At 37.8% G+C, this 18,305-nt stretch overlaps 1 protein-coding gene across 2 annotated transcripts in view; it reads left to right on the forward strand.

The window, feature by feature from the left end:
• Positions 1 to 18,305, forward strand: part of OPCML (opioid binding protein/cell adhesion molecule like) — a 532,920-nt gene that overhangs the window by 280,568 nt on the left and 234,047 nt on the right. For both annotated transcript variants that reach the window (XM_081281267.1, XM_081281268.1), the window contains exon 2: positions 15,478 to 15,710. In XM_081281267.1, coding sequence (XP_081137393.1) covers positions 15,478 to 15,710 — 233 coding nt within the window. The remainder of the gene's footprint in view (positions 1 to 15,477; positions 15,711 to 18,305) is intronic.

The following is an 18,305-nucleotide window of genomic DNA, read 5'->3' on the forward strand; positions in this document are numbered from 1 at the left end:
ATGAATCATTTAGAGTGTGAACAGGACAAATGATAGTTAGGAGTCTTATATCATTTTCCAAAGCTTCATTAGTAAAGTCTTGGAAGAACAAATTCTCTTATTTCTTGGAGGAGTAAATTCTTTAACCCCAAAATATTCCATTCCCTATGCCCATTTACCTAAAAATGAAGATGATGGGAAGATCACAATGAAGGATTTCTAGATTTCTTGTCCTAAGCATGAGCAAATAACAGTAACAGTGGGATCAGGTAGACCAGGGTGAAGAATCAAGATTGTTGTGTCTGGTGGGAATTTATAGCTCTATTCTTAGTGGACAAGGATCATGGCTAAGATAGAACTATGGATGGTGGAACATCCTGAAAAGACTTATTGGTTTGGAAACAAATCTTTCTCTCTTGATTACCTTTTGATAGTGACTGAAGCAAAGAAAGCAGGAGAGCCCCTGAGCTCCTCAGGTTGCTTCAAGTGACTTTGGAGCTGCATTAAAATAGCAAGTACTTTATGAACAGTCTCAGCTTTCAAGAGAGCTGCACAGAGAGGTCAAGGAGGGAGGCAGAGGGGTGGGATGGAAGCCTCTTCTATCCAAGGTCCCTGAGTACTTCTACCCTTAATGAGGGAAGGAGAGGGATCTTGGGAAATGCTTTGTACTGGGTATGTATAGGAACCCAGACATACCAGTTGTCTCCTTTACATATTACTGCCCTGATTCTTCAGTGCACAAGATGAATAATTTAACAAAAAGCACATGTAACTATCTCTTTATTATTCATTATAATGAACTGAGACAGGAGTAATTCTCCACTCTGCTGGAATCCCCTAGGGCTTAACTTATCCAGACTCTGCTTTGCTTTCCCACAGTTAATTTAAGTAGGAGACTCTTCTCTCTGGACAGGTGGCCTAACTAAAGCTTGTGCTAGTTGAGGTGTGTGTGGGAAAAGGAGAGTGGGAGGCCCAGACAGACACCAGCAAGGTCAGTGCGAGGTCAAGTTTTAAGAGCACCAGCAGCTGATCCACTGGATGCCAAGTAATGAAGTATTACAGAGGAATTGTCAAAGAAAAATGCAATCAGTAGTTCATGTGTGCTCAGGAAGTGCATAATTATTTACAATATTCACCTCAGTAGAACACAATCAGGATGGTATATCTGCTGTGAACTGTCAATTTTATATTTTCATCCAATCTAAAGTTTTAATTTTTCTTTTTTTCCTTTTGGAGTTTTCTCCTTTTTCTTTCCCACTTTCTCAATTTATTTATTTATTTAAAATACATATTCAGAAAACTCAACTCTCGCTATGTATGATGACAAATTTCATTTCTGTGCCATTGCCTTTCAAACCCCTCAGTAAAAGTGTCTATGCAAGGACGATCTGTATGATCTGTAGGCTCAGCCTTTATTACGGCTTTGTACATACTGTTGAGAATTATCACATACATGCTTCCACACTTTACTCAAGATGGGAGTAACAGTGGGAAGCCTGGAGTAATTCAGGCTGCTTTCAGGTCCAACTTCCTGCTGTTTTGGTTCCCTCTGAACAATCTAGAGAATCCCAGGAGCTAAGAATACCCTCTTCCTCCCCTGTTAGAAACCTGGGGTTCAGGAGGCTACATGACATAAATTGAAAGCAGCAACTCTGGGAGCCGAACTGGAAACATCTGCAGAAGTTAAGCCTGTAGGGACTCTATTGCCCTGAGGGAATCTCTCTCTCTCTCTCTCTCTCTCTCTCTCTCTCTCTCTCTCTCTCTCTCTCTGGGCCTTTCGTGGCAGAAGGAAAGAAGTTTGCCTTCCTTCTATTTTATTTTTTAAGGGGAGATAGCTCGCATAATCTATATAAAATAAGCCACTATTCTGGGAAAGATGATTGGCTTATTAAAAATACATAACATATATTTTTAAACAGGCAGAAAGTTGACATCCTAAAGAAGTGCTTGTATGAATGGTGAAAGCTTTGTCTCCCATCCTTTCTCCCCAATCTGTCCCTGCCCATCTGTCTGTTTAATGAGGGAATTTATTTTTCTAAAAACTCAAATAAGGTAGTGTTCAGATATGCCATCTATTTAGCATGGCACATGATGAATCAAACAAACTTATCAGTCTCCTACTTGGCCATTAAACCGGGATCACATGAACACATATAATCTCTATTTTTTAAATTTGACACAGCATGGTCTATGGGTTAGAAGCCAAGGAGATGGATGCCCTGTTTTCCAAGCTACATAATCCATGATATCTATAGACTGAGAGATGAATTTTAGGGGAAATTCAAAATCATTATAACCTTTGGTATATCATTAGTTTTCAGCAATTAAAGAAATATAGTAGCAAATATTTAGTGACCATTCACTGCAGGTCAGTGCAATGATAATAATATCAGAGAGGACTGTTTCTTGAAATATTCACCACAGTGTATGATTTTTAAAAATATGTTTCCCATTTTCTAAGTGAGAAAACTGATGCTCATAAAGGTTTGGGAGTACTGGAACTCATGTACTTCTTATTAAAATATTTGTTCCCTTAACCCATATGCTACACAAGAATCCTACAGATAGAATACAAGCTAATCAATTTAAAGCCCATTATTTGATTTAATAGATAAATCAGTCCTTTAGTAGTTCTAGATAAGTTTCACGTGAGCCAGGAAAAAGAGGGGGGGTTTGTTTATGAATAATAATGGAGGAAGAAGAATAACCTTTGAGGTTTAGCCTGTCTTTGGTATTCTGTGATCCCGTACATTATATGTGGGAAGGTGTTTGTGGAGAAATCTGTGGGCTGTAATTTCTGCAGTGCCGGAGTCTTTGCTCCCACGATACTCATGCAGGGAGCCTGTGGTTGACTTGTACCATTCTTCAAAAAGATATCAGGCTCCCCCGACTCTCTGCTTTTAATTTAAAATTTTAATTTATACTTTTCTTTGGATGATACTGAGACAGACATGGCCATGAGTAAATATGTCAGGATAATCTATTGAATGGAATTAGAATGGTGTGTGCTTGGAAACATTTTAATTTCATTTTGCTCACTTCTTTGCCAAGTATAATGAACAAATTGGGAGGCTGAGTTTTAAAGCTGTTCAGTTGTGGATGAAGGGAGGGCAGAGAAGGAGCAGGTGGAAAACAAATACTATGAATTGTTTTGAGTAGCTTTTTAAGGCATCCTTGACCAGCCAGTAGGCAGCTTTTGGAACAACTGTAGGAGACAAGTTGGCAGGTGTGGGAGTCAATGTGTTACAACTCCACGTGGAATTGCCCCATTGACAAAGACCAGAGGGGCAAGGAAAATGGACCTGGTTATTGAGAAAGGAGATTCTTTGATGATTCTCACCTTGAAAAGATGCTTTTCTTCATTATAGAGGGCTTATTGCTCCTGAAATGGCATTGCCTTAAATCAGTCACAACAGAAGAAGGAGGACAAAAGGAGGCCTCTCAAAGCCAGATTGTGAATTTTAAAGAAATGATATTACATAAGTGGCTTACCCAATGCATTTTTCTGTAGTAAAATTCTTTGCAGAAATCTGTGCATCCATTCTAAGATGCAGTCCTATTTCTATCACTGTAAAACTACTTGACCAGCTAAGGGTGTGTCTTTGGTTTGGGAATAAAGACCCTAAGGACTCATTTTCACTTTTTCCTGATGCATCTGTGCAGTCAATGTCTCTTAAGAGGATGGAGTGTATTTCTGTGAATCTGTGACCTATCTTAGCCCATTCACCTGTCATCCTATCCCATCCACCTCACTCCATTACCTTGTGCCAACAACATGGACAGTTTGCATCCGATTTCAGTATTGTCTCAGTCTGCATGAGAATGGTTCTAGACTGGGGATTGTCCTCTTTATATAGTGAAGCTTCCCAAGACAAGGACACCTCTGCATGAGCTGTCAGGGCCTGTGGACCAACTGAATTCTCTTTCAGGTGCACACAATTGTATTGATTGATCTCCCAATTATGTATTTTTAGGAGTACAGCATTTTACCAACCACAAGTCATCAATCTAGAAACCAACCCATCAACTACTATGTAAACACACTGTGAAAAGGGCCTGATAAAAATACAAAGTTAAAAGTTAAAGTTGTCTCACTGGCTTCAGCTAAAGAAATGAACCTTGGAGGGAAATGAAATCCTACTACTGACTTCATATAGGTTGAATATAGAAAACTGAAGAGAAGGGCATTTTTGGCAAAACAGAATCTTATTGGAAGTAGATAAGGATTTATAGGTGGACTGGAAAAGTACTGCATCAATTAGCTAGGGAATGCTAAAAATATAAATGTGATATTATTTCTGATCTATTAGCAGAATAAATTTGTTCTGAAATTGTATTCTACAATGTTAAATCAATCTATTCTTTTTTTGTGTGTGTGTGGTGCTGGGGATTGAACCCAGGGCTTTGTGCATGTGAGGCAGGCAAGCACTCTACCAACTGAGCTATATCCCCAACCCAAGGTCTATTCTTTTGAGGGGAGGAAGGTGCAAAGGATTGAATTCAGGGGTGCTTTGCCACTGAACTACATCCCCAGATTCCTTTATTTTTATTTTGAGACAGGGTCTTGTTAAGTTTCCCAGGCTCACCCTGAACTTTCAATCCTCTAACTTCAGCCTCTTGAGAAGTATTATAGGTGTTCATCACCATTATGGTTCAAAATCTAATTTTTGAATACAGAAGGAGAAGACTTCAGAAGATGATAAGCAAATACACTCAGCAACACATGGTTAAACCTGAAGGGATTCCCATATCACAGATGTTGAATTGTATTTATCCAAATGATGAAACAGAGTTCTCTGATAGTAGTTACAGAGCAGGCTGTCTTTGTTTCCCAGTGCATATTATGACTTTTGCACATGCATAACTTCCTTTAGTCCTCATAATAACATTGATTGATGCTGTAATGTAAAAATTTCCATCCCACTTTTCAGATCAGGTAATGGAATTTCTGAGAAATATTTTAAAATGCCTGTCCTTGTGCCCTCCATTAGTAAGTAGCAGAGCCTTTGTCTGTCTGATGCCAAGGTCTCTCCTTAGCAACACAATATACTATCTATATAATACTCAACTTATGTATATGTCATCAAATCTCATAAAGAAATCTAAGCTACCAATATCATTCTCAATATTGTCAAAATCCACTTATATGCTCTATTGGCTTGTAAGTTGATTCCCTCATTGACAAGGGCCACCACTGCATGGTCAACACATATTCCTTCTTCCATCATGTGTAATTTTATTCTACTGCATTTGTTCAAGAACCTCATTGACACCTCCAGTGCATTGAGTGTAGCATGTTTTTTCTATCCATCAGCTGCTGCTATCTTCACTTCTTACTTAATAGGTTTTAATTCCCCTCATCCTTGGCCTCTTCTCTCTTGCTCCCCTGACATACCCAACACTGGAGCAACCAATCATCCCATTTTCTATGCCTGAAGCTGAGCATTGCCAGAGAGTGAAAGCAGGCTGAGTGTTACCACTAGATAGTCTTGACCTTCATATGCAAAAGGGACCACAACACACCCAGTTAATTATACATAGAACAGTTCCATAGCAATTTTGCTCTCATTTTCTACAATAGTTTTTTTTTTACATTTTCTTGCATTCTCCATCTCCCTCTCTTATCTTTCCATTTGCATTCAACTGACAAGTTTGCCATATACTTGAAGAAATTAGAAACCATCATACAATTGCCTCCTTGCTTTCTTATTCCTGTAGACAAGGCTATGCACATTTTTAGTATTTTTTTCACTTATGAAACAGTAGATTAAGTTTACTTTCTCATGTGCTTTAGATGTAATGCTTTTCCTGCTTTACTATAATTTCTGATGGTGAGTTATTCTCTTTCTTCTGTATCATCACTTGCTCCCATTCTCATCTACATATGCTCTCCTATGGAAAGCAAGAAGGCTGAATTCTTGTCTTGTTCCAAGTTACATCTCTAGTGCCTAAAGTCAGGCTACTCAAAGTGCAACTGGTTTTCAGCACATTGACATAATTATGGAACATTCAGAAATGCAGAATTAGTCCTTGTCCAATCCTAGAAAATTAATAAAATGCACAGGTAATTTGTAGGTATTCACTAAATATTTGCAAAATGAATTAGTGCCCATCTCTTTCCAATATTAAAACAAACAAATGATCTTCATGTCTTTTTCCCCCTTGGTTGCCAAAGTCCTTAAAAGGGCTGGCCAGAAACTTTTCATCAACACTTCAATCCCTACCCACTATTCACTCTTTCCTTCACTCAGGTTCCCCCAACCCTCCTTAATGTGCAGACTTTCTTGTCACATGAGCATACTCTTTTTATGGCAGGGATACAAGAGTCCCTTCACTGCTTTCTGCTTCTGGCCTGCTACAATTCATTCTGCAAAGTAACTCCAGATTATTCTTATAAAAAGCATAAATTAGATCGTGCCATGCCTCTCACTTAAAGGTTATTCAGTGATTCCCCATTACAACTAGAAAAAAGTGCACACTTTTCAGTAAGATGTGCCTCTCCCCAGCTTTATGGGACCTACTTGTGCTCTCACCTCTCCCTTCTCCCCACCTGGGCCACTCTGTTTTCCAGGTGTTCTTCACCTGAGCCAACCTCTATCCCAGAACTTGCACACCAGCTTCCCTCAATCAAAAAACGCTCTGGACCCAATATTTGTGCCTGAATTTTTTCTCAGTTTCTAACCTCAGTTAAGTAGTTACTTCCTCAAAGAAGTGTATCTCTAGGCGTATCTCTAGACTATATGTCTGAGTAGGGCTCCCCAAGCCACCTCCTTTACATGATCATTGCAGCAATCTTCTTTGTTCAATTTGTCTTCCAATGGGAGGTCTGTTCACTTTGTTTATTGCATATTGATTCAATCAGGCTGAAAGTTCCATGAGGATAGAGACCATAACTCTCTGCTCAGCATCTTAGTAGTAAGAGTATCTAGCAAATAGTAGGAGCTTAATAAATAGCTTTTACATGGGGGAGGGGGGCAGAGGGAGTGAATTTATAGTTGTTATGGTTCCCTTAGATGTGATAGGATGTCTTTGCATGCCTAAGAACAGATGACACTTGAAGGCAGGCACTGAATATTTTGATGGGTTTTGTTGTTTTCTCCATGTTGACCTTGCCCCTGTCCCCTTGGGAGACAAAATGATCTGTTCAAAACACACTCTGGATTTACAGAGTGACTTAAAGACTGGAAGTAAACTAGCTCAATTATTCATTCATTATTTTGTTCAGGGAGCTTTCTTTTGCCTTTCTGCTAGCTTTTCTTTTCATAATTAATGTTTTGCTACCCAATGCTTTCTCTCTGTTACCAACCGAGAAGATCTCCTCTCTCCTACCCAGCCAGGTGGGTTTTGCCTTCTTTTGTAGCTGAAAGCAATTCCTGATTGCCTCATAGAACCATCTCTTTATGTACGACACCCCTTTTATTTCCTCTGAACTATCCCCCAGTCCACTGCCTCAGGTGGGCTGTGCAGAGGGTGAAGTTTCTCTCTGTATGCAGGTAGAGCTCTCACTATGCTTCGGGAACAAGAAGTCTATATGGGGACACAATGAGTACTGTTCTGGTGAACACATACATCATCGTTCATGGCTGAAACCACAACACATCATCATCCTGAAGCTGATTTTCTGCCTCAGGTGACATTGTTTGCACTACTGTGTGGGGTTTCAGCTCCTTTCTTTTCTTCAGAGCTCTCACCCTATATGCATGTGTGTATGCTGTCTCTGAAAATATCTCTTCCACTCCACACACATGCACGTGCACACAGACACAGGAAAGTTCACCCTTTCTATGTTCTAGTGCGACGTTCCCACTCCAGCTGGTGTTAGAGCAGCACTGCCTTCCCTGCAGAACAAGCTGCAGATGGCACATACATACCAGCCTTCCAAGTCAACCTCTTGCACCACTGAAATATTTTTTTGCCATACACTCTCTAAGCAACTCTTATCCTTCACCATGCTTCTGCAGAGTCTTTCAGATATTTTCCCTACCAATATCTTATCAGCAAATATTAGCTCTAGCAGAGTTATTACTCCAGTTGAATTTCCGACTATCTGAATCATAAAGTTTTCCCTTACATAATTTAAGGTCTTGTTGATGCTCTACAGTTGGCTCTATTTGTAACTCAGGAAATAACTGAGGAGTTAAAGCCTCCCAGGAGAACAGCTTTTGCAATTTAGAATGCCTTGGGAGTTGATCTAAAAATATTTCATTTTGGCTTGACTATTCTCCTTTCATTTAAAAAAAATCATTTATTATTGCTCTATGAGTTTTCTAAAGCAAGATCTTCTTTCCATTTTTTGAACTGGCATTAATAACATATTTTGATAGATTGTATCAAGTAACATAGTAAGATTTGATATATTAAGATTCTTCTTAATGGAAATTCACTTAGGTCTTGATTTATGAAAAACAGCAAATAATAAGACAAAAAAACACTAAGGTGTGTTAGCAAAAGAAATTCAGAGAAATGCATTTCAAGACTTTCACATTTAACTCATCATCTTTATCGGTATTTCTTAAGTTCAAGACTCTATAGAAGTCCATTTTAAAGACAGGGACTGGAAATGGGAAGAGAGATGATATTTTCATAGATTCCCAGTCTAACATTTTAAAAATTTTATATACATAAAATCATAAAACTAGGTATCAATGCCTTAAACTCATAACCTGTGTGACTCAATTCTGAAAATATAAATTTTATACATATATAATCACTAAAATTTAATTTTGCAACTTTCATATAATGGCCCAGATGATGTTTTATTCAAATTTAAATCTCAAGTGGCAGGGTGGACATAGCACTGACAACCATAGGCCATCACTTTTTAATGTAGCACAGGCCATACTATTATTATGTCCTCCTTCCCTGTGGGCTCATTCCAGTCATTTGGGGCCTTCATTACTATGGCAGATCCAGCATCATTCAGCATTCACTGGCAGGAACATACTACTGACACAGCGATTCACCTCTCTATTTTTTTTATTAGCCTGAGACAAATGAAAGGAGCCCCCTCCCCACCAATGATAATGTGCATGAGTGCAAATTTGAATAGTTAAATCTAATTGTTGTTACATAACTTCCAGAATATGCATGTATTACATGTTTTTAGATTATAATAGAGATGAAAGCATTACATTTAAAAAAATAGAGATCTTTTGATCTTGTGAGAGTGTGTGTGTGTGTGTGTGTGTGTGTGTGTGTGTGTGTGTAGTGTAAAATTCACAGGCAGGCACATGTATAGTTATATTCTCCATTGTCTACTCAGGCAAAGGGTGTGCACCATATTTTAGGTATTATTCCAATAACAATGGCAGAAATATAAGTATATTTTCATGAATTGCCATTTTTCCAAAATATCAATTAACCATCCTTTCAACATTAACATCTACAAATTTATAAATACAGCAGGAGATGATTTGTCAGCTAGTTTAAAAGACCTGGTTCTCAGCTATACAAATTACCTAAGTGATCTGTGCATATGTGTGAGATGTGACACTTATTCTTAAGTTACATGTGATTTTCAGACATTCATCTTACTGCATTCAGATTTAAGATTGTCCATATTCAACATCTGGCACACAGGCCACAGCAGGGAATTTTCTGATCACTGTGTCCCAAATATGCTCACAGTCCGCATAGCCCTCTCCATTCCTTATCCTGCTTTGTGTTCTATCATGTGTCATTCTCTGAAGTGAATATATTTACACTTCCATGTTTCATTGTCTTTCAGTAGGTATAGCTTCATGGGAAGGGAAATTGCTTGTTCCCTGCTATATTCTCAACTCCTAGAGAGTTCTATGGTATACATTAAGTGCTCACTAAACATCAGTTGAATGAATCATAGCACTTTTTCTGTTGCATTTTTGAGACAAAATACAAAAATAAAAACAAAAGTTAAGGAAATTTAAAAAACTTAAATCTTTCTGATTTCTTTTCAAAGCAATTTATTATTTTAATCAAAATTTGAACTTGCCTCTTGTCTGATTTAAGAAGTGAGTGGTTCTCAAGAAAGCATCCCCAGATCAGCAGCATTAACATCAGCTGGGTACTTGTCAAACACGCAGATTATCAGATCTCCTCCAGCCCACTGACCAGAGACTCTGGGGGTTGGGCTCAGCACTCTGTGGTTTTGATGCACACCAAAGTTTGGCAACCACTGTTTTCTTTTTTTATTTTTTGGTACAGGGGATTAAACCAAGGGGCACTTAAACACTGAGCAACTGAGCCACATCCTCAGCCCTTTTAAAAAAATTTTATTTAGATACAGGGTCTTGCTGAGTTGCTTAGTGGCTCACTGAGTTGCTGAGGCTAGCTTTGAACTCGTAATTCTCCTGTCTCAGCTTCCCAAGCCACTGAGATTACTGGAGTGCACCACAATGCCCAGCAGGCAATCACTGTGTTAATACATGGATTTCCCCAACTGCATCTACTCCTTTAAAAGTAAAAAACAAAAACAAACAAAAAACAATAAATACAACACAAAATAGCCCACATCTTAATCTCTTATTCACTATCCAGTGGAGTGCAAAATAACACTTTGCCTCTCTGATCCTTCAGATCTCTGCCTTTGGAAGTCTTTTAGGCTTTTCTTTGCTCTTCCAGACTCTTATTTCTACCTTTTACCCTCATGTGACTCCATGGGGTTTAAAAACTTGTGAAAGTCACTTTTAAATAGCTTTCCTTTTCTTGAGTTATTTTATTATTTTAATAAAAAATAAATAAGTATTAATAATTTGAGCAAAACTGAACGATACCAGTCAAATCCGATTGGTCTTATTTCTTAGGTTCTCCTACCTGATAAGTACAGGAACTCCAATCCCAGGATGTTACAGAGGTTGAATCCCCTGCTATGATTGTATCTGCTACAATATTAGGATAATTACTGAATTATTCTGTGCCTCAGTTTCCTCATCTGTATTATGTTGATGTTATAAAACATTTATCAATGGGTAGTTATGTGGAATGAGCAATTTGATATATGTAAAGTTCTTATAATTTTTCTCGGGGCAGTACAAGAAATATATAAGGTTAGCTGTTGTATGTAAGAGTTTTAATGAGTTTTATATTATCAAGGATCTGTAGATAGAGTTGGCTTGAAAAGTAAGGATTTAAAATCTCTGAAAGAGTTCTCAGGAGATCAGAAAGTTTTCATTAACCTTCTTCAACTTGCCTCTTGGCTGTCTTCCTTAATATCAAAAATGCCCCATATATGTTTCTTGTTAAAGGGAATGCAGGTTATTGCCCAAACAGCAGGGAAAGAACAGGTTTAGAAGAACACTTAAGCAGACTTTTAAAGTCCTTCCCTGAGTTCCTTCTCCTGCTGTTCATAGGGCTATAGAAGAGTCCTATGGTGTAGAAGAAAACAAGAAGCTATGAAGCTACACTTTCTTCTCCAGCACAGAAACATCATGAGAACAGTAACTCTCCTAGGACAACATGATTGTCCATAGGTTTTGTGAACTGTATAAAGTTGATGAACCATTCTTGCCCTATCACAGAGAGGACTACACAGCTACTCCTTTCTATTTCTCTCCATGTCCACTAATGAGGTCCAGGTTGAAGAGCTAGTTAATTGGACCATGACCATCCATCTGGAGTATTTTATACTAAGGGGTACATAGCCTTGCCGGGAGCTATGTGGCCAGGCTTATAGAGTGTGCTCGCCAGAGATAATATATTTGAACTGATATGTTTCAAAGCCATCATCCCCTTCTGGACCCCATTATAATTTGCATGTGCTCCATGTGCTCAATCTACAATTGTTCATTCTCTACAAAAGTATTGTAAGCTTTAAGGAAATGTATTTTAAGATCTGAAACTCTAAAATTGCTCTGCTTGAGACATTCCATAAGATTAGTTTTGAATTCTGCCTCTCCCTTCTAACAATTCCCACATTACAAAATATCCAAGACACAATATTCCTTGAATTTTTTTGTCAAATCCATCATCTGCCTATTATGTACAGTGTCACTTTTTTGTATTCATTTCAGTTATACATGACACTAGAGCCAATTTTGACATATTTATAAAAATCTGGGGTATATCTTATTCTAATTAGGATCCCAGTTTTATGAATATATGTTACTCTTGTGGGAGAGTCCTACAAAAGTAAGGCAGAGAAGTACCAAAGACAATGGTACAGCACATTATTGCATCAGCTCATTGCAAAGCCAGTGAATTCTCTGTCATCAAATTAGAACTCAGATATCAGAGATGTTGTCTTACTGAGGACGGATTTAACACATTAATATAAACAGTATTCTGATTTCCCCAATATTACTGAGTGCTTTGGGTTAAACAAGGTTCTCCAGGTGAATGAATGCTCAGTGTTTAAGTGCCCCTGATGTTTTATAGTTATTTAATAAGACCTGGGAAGGTGTTATGAGTATACTTTTCAGATTTTAAGAAATTGAATGAATCTAGTACTAGGTTCAAACCTGTTTACATATCAGGTATTTTCCAATTCATCGCTTTAAAAGAAATTGAAAGAGGAACTAATGGAGTTGTCAGCACTGAGATTATTAAAATAATTTTTGAAATTATATTCCTATGTGTTTTTTTGGTATATATCTTGGGAGGTATCTGAAGAGTTGAGTGTCATTGTTACACAAAATTTTAATTTCCATGTCTGTGCTTATGTGAAAAGGTTTCTTTAAAAGCAAAAAGAGAAATAGAATTGCTCCTAAACTCCATCTCATTCTAGCAGTATGTGGTATTTTTATTAATGATATAAAAAGACTTATCAATGTATTTAAGAGCTATATTTACAGGAAAAATTAACTTTTATATGTCTGATTATTACTTAAAATGTGCAATATATTTTTGTTGCTTTATTTATTTTATGTTTGTAATCATAACTCATTTTAAAAGCAAATATTATAAATTGGAAGTTTATAGTTATGATATAAAAGAATTTAGATTTCAATCTCTATACTTTTTGTTGCAAATCAATATGATAGGTGATCAATAAAAGATTTTCAAGTATAAAATATATTCTGAAGGGAACATATAATGGAAATATAATTTTTTCTTAAGTTTAAAAGAAAATAATGCACATTTTATGACTTTTAAAGAAGAGCTTTTAGATGTATTTTGAAAGTGGATAATCATGAGTGTCAATCACTATGATGTTTAAATTTCATTGAACACACAGATGTTCACACATACACAAGGAATTATGTGACTTTTTACATTTTAAAACGAACATATTCTCTACTGGCCAAGAAATAAATCCTTTAAAACTACAATTTAAATAAATTTTATGCCAATTTACACATGTGCAACGGGTTACATAGCTAACCAAAATAAAAATTTAAAAAATATTTGCACATGGGATATGTATGATACCTGAGACTGGCAGGTGACCGTCTTCACTGTGTCCCAATTTTTCATCCACTTCTAACACTTGCCCATTCCTGGAATTCTACTATTAGAACTTCATTCTTTTGGAGGAGGTATTGAAACAGAGATTTGGTCTTTATGAAAATATAACCATCCTTATGAAATCTTTTACATTAGTCTCTATTAATCATTGAAAACTGAGAAGGAATAATTTTATTCTTTTTTTTCTAAGAAATGTTTTTGAAAGTGAGGAGTAAGGAAGATCCATTAGGATTTCAGTTTTCATAAGGAAAATGGAAGATTGATAAAGAATAAAGAAAACTGAGCACAAACATACACTAGGGCCCCAGGATATGGAGGTATACCTAAACCAGTGATTTACCCGTTAGGATAGGAAAGAATCATTCAATGGCACCTTAATTATCAGGTTCCAATAATGAATGCAACTGGACCTCCAAAACTCACCTCACTGATCTGAGAGACTTGCCTGGAAATGATTCAGAATTAGATCTGTAATTAGAGTTTCAATAGGAATATAAGTACTTCAGGTGAAAAGCAAGCCAACACAAGCTTTATACATGTGAATAGATGTCTATGAGAAGATGTCCATGAAACAAGAACTTAAGGGCACTGCAAGTTGATGAGGAAGAAAAGACAAGCTTGATTTCTTTTGTGATCTTTCTATTATACACATATATTATTCACTTTATGTTGATCACATGTTTAAACATTCTTTTTATTTGTTTTTATGCTTTTATAGTATGGAAAAATAGAAAAAGGATTTAGTAAAGAACAGTTTTTCCTTACCACAGTATGAAGGCACCACCCCTATGAAAACCACTCCATCCCTACTTCACAGTCACCAGTACCTGCAGAGTGACAGGTGGGCTGGGATGAAGAAAACATTGGTAATTGGAGTCTAGCATTATTTTTATCTCTTCTACCAGTGAGGGAGAGGACCTTTCTTGACCCCTTCAAAAAAAAGCTGTCTTTTTGGTTTTTCAAGACCCTGGGTCATTCAGGCAATGTCAGGTTGGTCTCTTTGCCAATGCCTGCTCTTTGGTGTTCTCCTATCTCTGAACCTTATCTGAAGGATCTCTGCTGTATATTGAGTGATAGATCAGATATAGCGAGTTAAGGCCTTTTTGTTCCCTGGAGTTCTCAGGTTCCTTTCCGTGCTAGGTCATTATTGCTATTTGTCATTGCATATGCCTGTACAAAGCCACGGGTAGCAAGTAAGCACACCAGGGTCCTTCAGAGCATACCCACTTTTATAAAAGAGTCCATTTTCTCCTGTTTCTATTTTCATGTTCAAACTCCTATGGTACATCTGCAAATGTTCTTCCCCACCTGCAGGTACATTTATTTCTGCATGAGGGTTGATAGCCTGTAGGTCATGCATATCAACAAGCAAATTCCATTTGCATATATAGCCTGGGCGGAATAGGGGGTTGACTCTCCACTTTGAAAATAACATTCTTTTCATTCTCAACTGGGCAGAGGGAAAAGTACATAAAGGAAGGGGTGTGCTGTTGATAGTTTCTGTGTTCCCTGCCCTAAAATCTTGAGGCAATGATGACTTTTTCAGAAAATGTTGGCTTTTCCAAGGTGAATTTTACAATCCCTATAATAAACTGTAGTTCACAGGCTTTGGGCAGCTTAGGGGTACAAGGAGATTATCAACACCTGGGAGGTCTGGAAGTAAATAAGTTCAAGTTTTGATTAACTAAAAGTTAAGTATTTGCTTTGTGGATTATCTGTGACCTATTTGAAATACTGATCCACTTTTACACCCCTGTGCCTCTGGGCCATTTCTCCCACAAGATGGTAAATGTGCTCAAGAAATATAAACTAATTTTCATATAAGCCTAAGGGGAAAATAAGAGGGAAACCAAATGCGCAATGAAGATATTCACATAATATGTTCCTACATCAAATAGAAATGATTTTGCATCATCAGTTCTTCAGAATGATTCAAACCTCTCTTACCTTATACTTAGGACTTTTCATATATAATTGATTGTTTCCTTGTAGCATTGTTATGTAGATTCATTTACTTCTTGAGATACACTACTATATTGATAATATAATTTCTTATCATCTCTCTCTTTCTCCTTTCTTCCTCTCTCTTTCCCCATCCTATCCCCATGTCACTCACAGGTGTACCATAGATGATCGGGTCACTCGGGTGGCCTGGCTAAACCGCAGCACAATCCTCTATGCTGGCAATGACAAGTGGTCCATAGACCCTCGTGTGATCATCTTAGTCAACACACCGACCCAATATAGCATCATGATCCAAAACGTGGATGTGTATGATGAAGGTCCGTATACCTGCTCTGTTCAGACAGACAATCATCCCAAAACTTCCCGGGTCCACCTCATAGTGCAAGGTAAGTCACACCTGGACCAAGGGCCAACATTCTGTTCAGTGATGGAGGGGAAGTGGGATCTTAGTCTTTGTTCTGTAATGTTAAAAGGCACAAAAGTTTACTTTGTTGAATACATAGACTGAGAACTGAATATCTTTTGAAAGTTTTTAAAAATATATTTTGTCTCTAGTCCTTCTGTTCTCAATAGTAAATTATTTTGTCTTTACCAGTTAAACCTCTTAAGTAACTTAGCATGCTAGAGATGGGGAATGATATATTCAATGATATATGAATGCAGTAGCACTCAAGACACTTTTTATTGCCTTTCGAGTATTGTTTTATAATAAAAGGCTAATGTTGATGTGAAATCATGTGACTTTATTTTTGTATAGCTGCTGGTTGTGCATATTCTGAGTTGGACTCTCATGCTGGTCAAAAAGTTTCTGCCTGGCATTGCTGCTGTGTTTAAACTCTTTCATTTCTACAATGGAGCCTAGAGCCAAGAGGGGCATTAGTCAAATATCTCCATGTCAATGTTGGAAGCAAATACATGTAATTAAAAAGATATAGGACATGGGTAGAATGGCTTAGCTTGTTCTCTTTTTTTAATTGATTTTTTTTTTAAAAATGACAGCTGAATGAATTACAATACAGTACAAATTTTCATACCTCTAGTTGTATATAAAGTATGTTGACACCAATTTGTGTCTTCATACATGTACTTTGGATAATGATGTCTATCATATTCCACCATCCTTGCTAATCCCCTGCCCCTTCTCTCTTTCCCTCCCACCCCTCTGCCAGAGGGAGCATGGGAGGAATAGATGAATTCTCATTCTCTCTTTAATTAATAATTAGTATAGATCAGGCACAGTATCATGTTTGCTTTTTAAAATAGTTTTAAATTTAAGTTACCCTTCGTAGCATAAAAACACAGAATTAAAGAAACGTCATAATCTCAGATATTAGGTACTAAATATTAAGAATTAAAAATTCATTCAGTCTAGAATTTGTGAGAATTTGAGAACCCTTTGGAGGCAAGGCATCAATCAAAATTAACTTATTTTCAACTGATCCAATTGCCATCACTGTGCAAAACATTTTCTGAGATACTGTCTCATGGTAGGGATTAAGTTCCAAGCAGACAAATTCCATCATCTAGAGGGACATCCCTCCTCCACCAAAGGAGAGGTTTAGATGGACATTTCTCAGAGCATCCTTGGTTGACATCTTTGGGACATACACTGAGCTCTTAAGATCTCCTTTTGTAATTTAGTTTTTAGCAACTTCCTTTTATAACATCACATATGCCAACAAGTCAACAGTTTTTTTTTCTTTAAGATTATGAGAGTGTACCACATCTTTGCTTAAAAATTTCCTCATCTCTGCTTTTTTTAAAATATCCTATTCATTTCAGTTGATTTCATGGCAAGTGATTGATTAGGTATTAGTATTTATTCACATTCAGTCACTTCCACAATTCAGAATGTCCATTTTTTTTCTTTGAACAGAGCAACTCTCTGCTAGCACAGCATCCAGGTTTGCCTCTGTGGGCCATTTGTAATGGATGTGTTGGACCAGGGATCCATTTGCTGCAACTTCTGTTCCCCAGCAGTCCCTGGGACAGCCCTATTGCTTGAAGCATGGCGTCCATCCATCCTATGAGTCCTTTTCTCACCCCCACATGCTGTCAGATACAGACACTGCCATATGACAGATACCTCTAGGTGCTTCTTGTGCCCATTCTCCACACATGTCCCATCCAGGGGAATAGCTGGGCAATGATCACTTTTGGGGAGCTACAAGACTGCCTACTATCTGGAGATAAAGACAACAGTCACATCTGATACATCTCAAAGGATGGGGGTGGCACTTGGTGGGATAGTTGTAAGAGATGAACTGGAATGTCTGCAGAAAGTTTCTGAGAATGTAGGAAATGGGGGAGTTCTAGCTACTCCACCTAACACCTGGGCTTGGTTCCAGAGGAGCTGAGATTCTCAGCACTGGAAATGACATGTCAGTGGCACTTCTGTGTCCTAGACAACAAAGTCATCTTCACATTCAGGAAATGTGGCACTGAAATAAAAAATATCTGTCAGGCACTGTGCAGAAACAGACTCAAATAGAACAAAGCTATTGCTTTCCAAGGAATGAGACAGACTGTGTAAGCACATCAAAGTCAATACAGGCCATGAAGAGTTTGTGATGTTGGGCTTTGGGGGATGATGTTCTTTATAATGCACTTTGAGCAGTTCTTTGGACAGGGATGAGGAAGCCTATGATATCTCTCTGGAGGCCTCCCAGCCTCTGGTCAGAAAGAGTGTGAGGATGGAGAAGATTCAGGGCAGCAGTTTCTTCTAGCCCAAAGGTCAGCTCCTCACAGTCTTCACATTTCATATTCAGCCCTCCTTGACTCTGGCCATTTGAGGCAGCCTATGAATCCCAAATACAAACATCGGGGTGAGTAGAGGTGGAAAGGGAAGCTCTGCTCTTGGAACACTAGACAGATAGGTCTTTCTCTTTTCAAAGAGGCAACACCGAAGGAAATTGGGAGCTGTGCTCCCTTCTGTCTTGGTAGCAATGTGACAATGTCTTCTCACATTAGAAACCAGTTGA

This window comes from Spermophilus citellus (assembly GCF_964194105.1).
Source record: "Spermophilus citellus genome assembly, chromosome: 2".
Classification (NCBI taxonomy): Eukaryota; Metazoa; Chordata; class Mammalia; order Rodentia; family Sciuridae; genus Spermophilus; species Spermophilus citellus.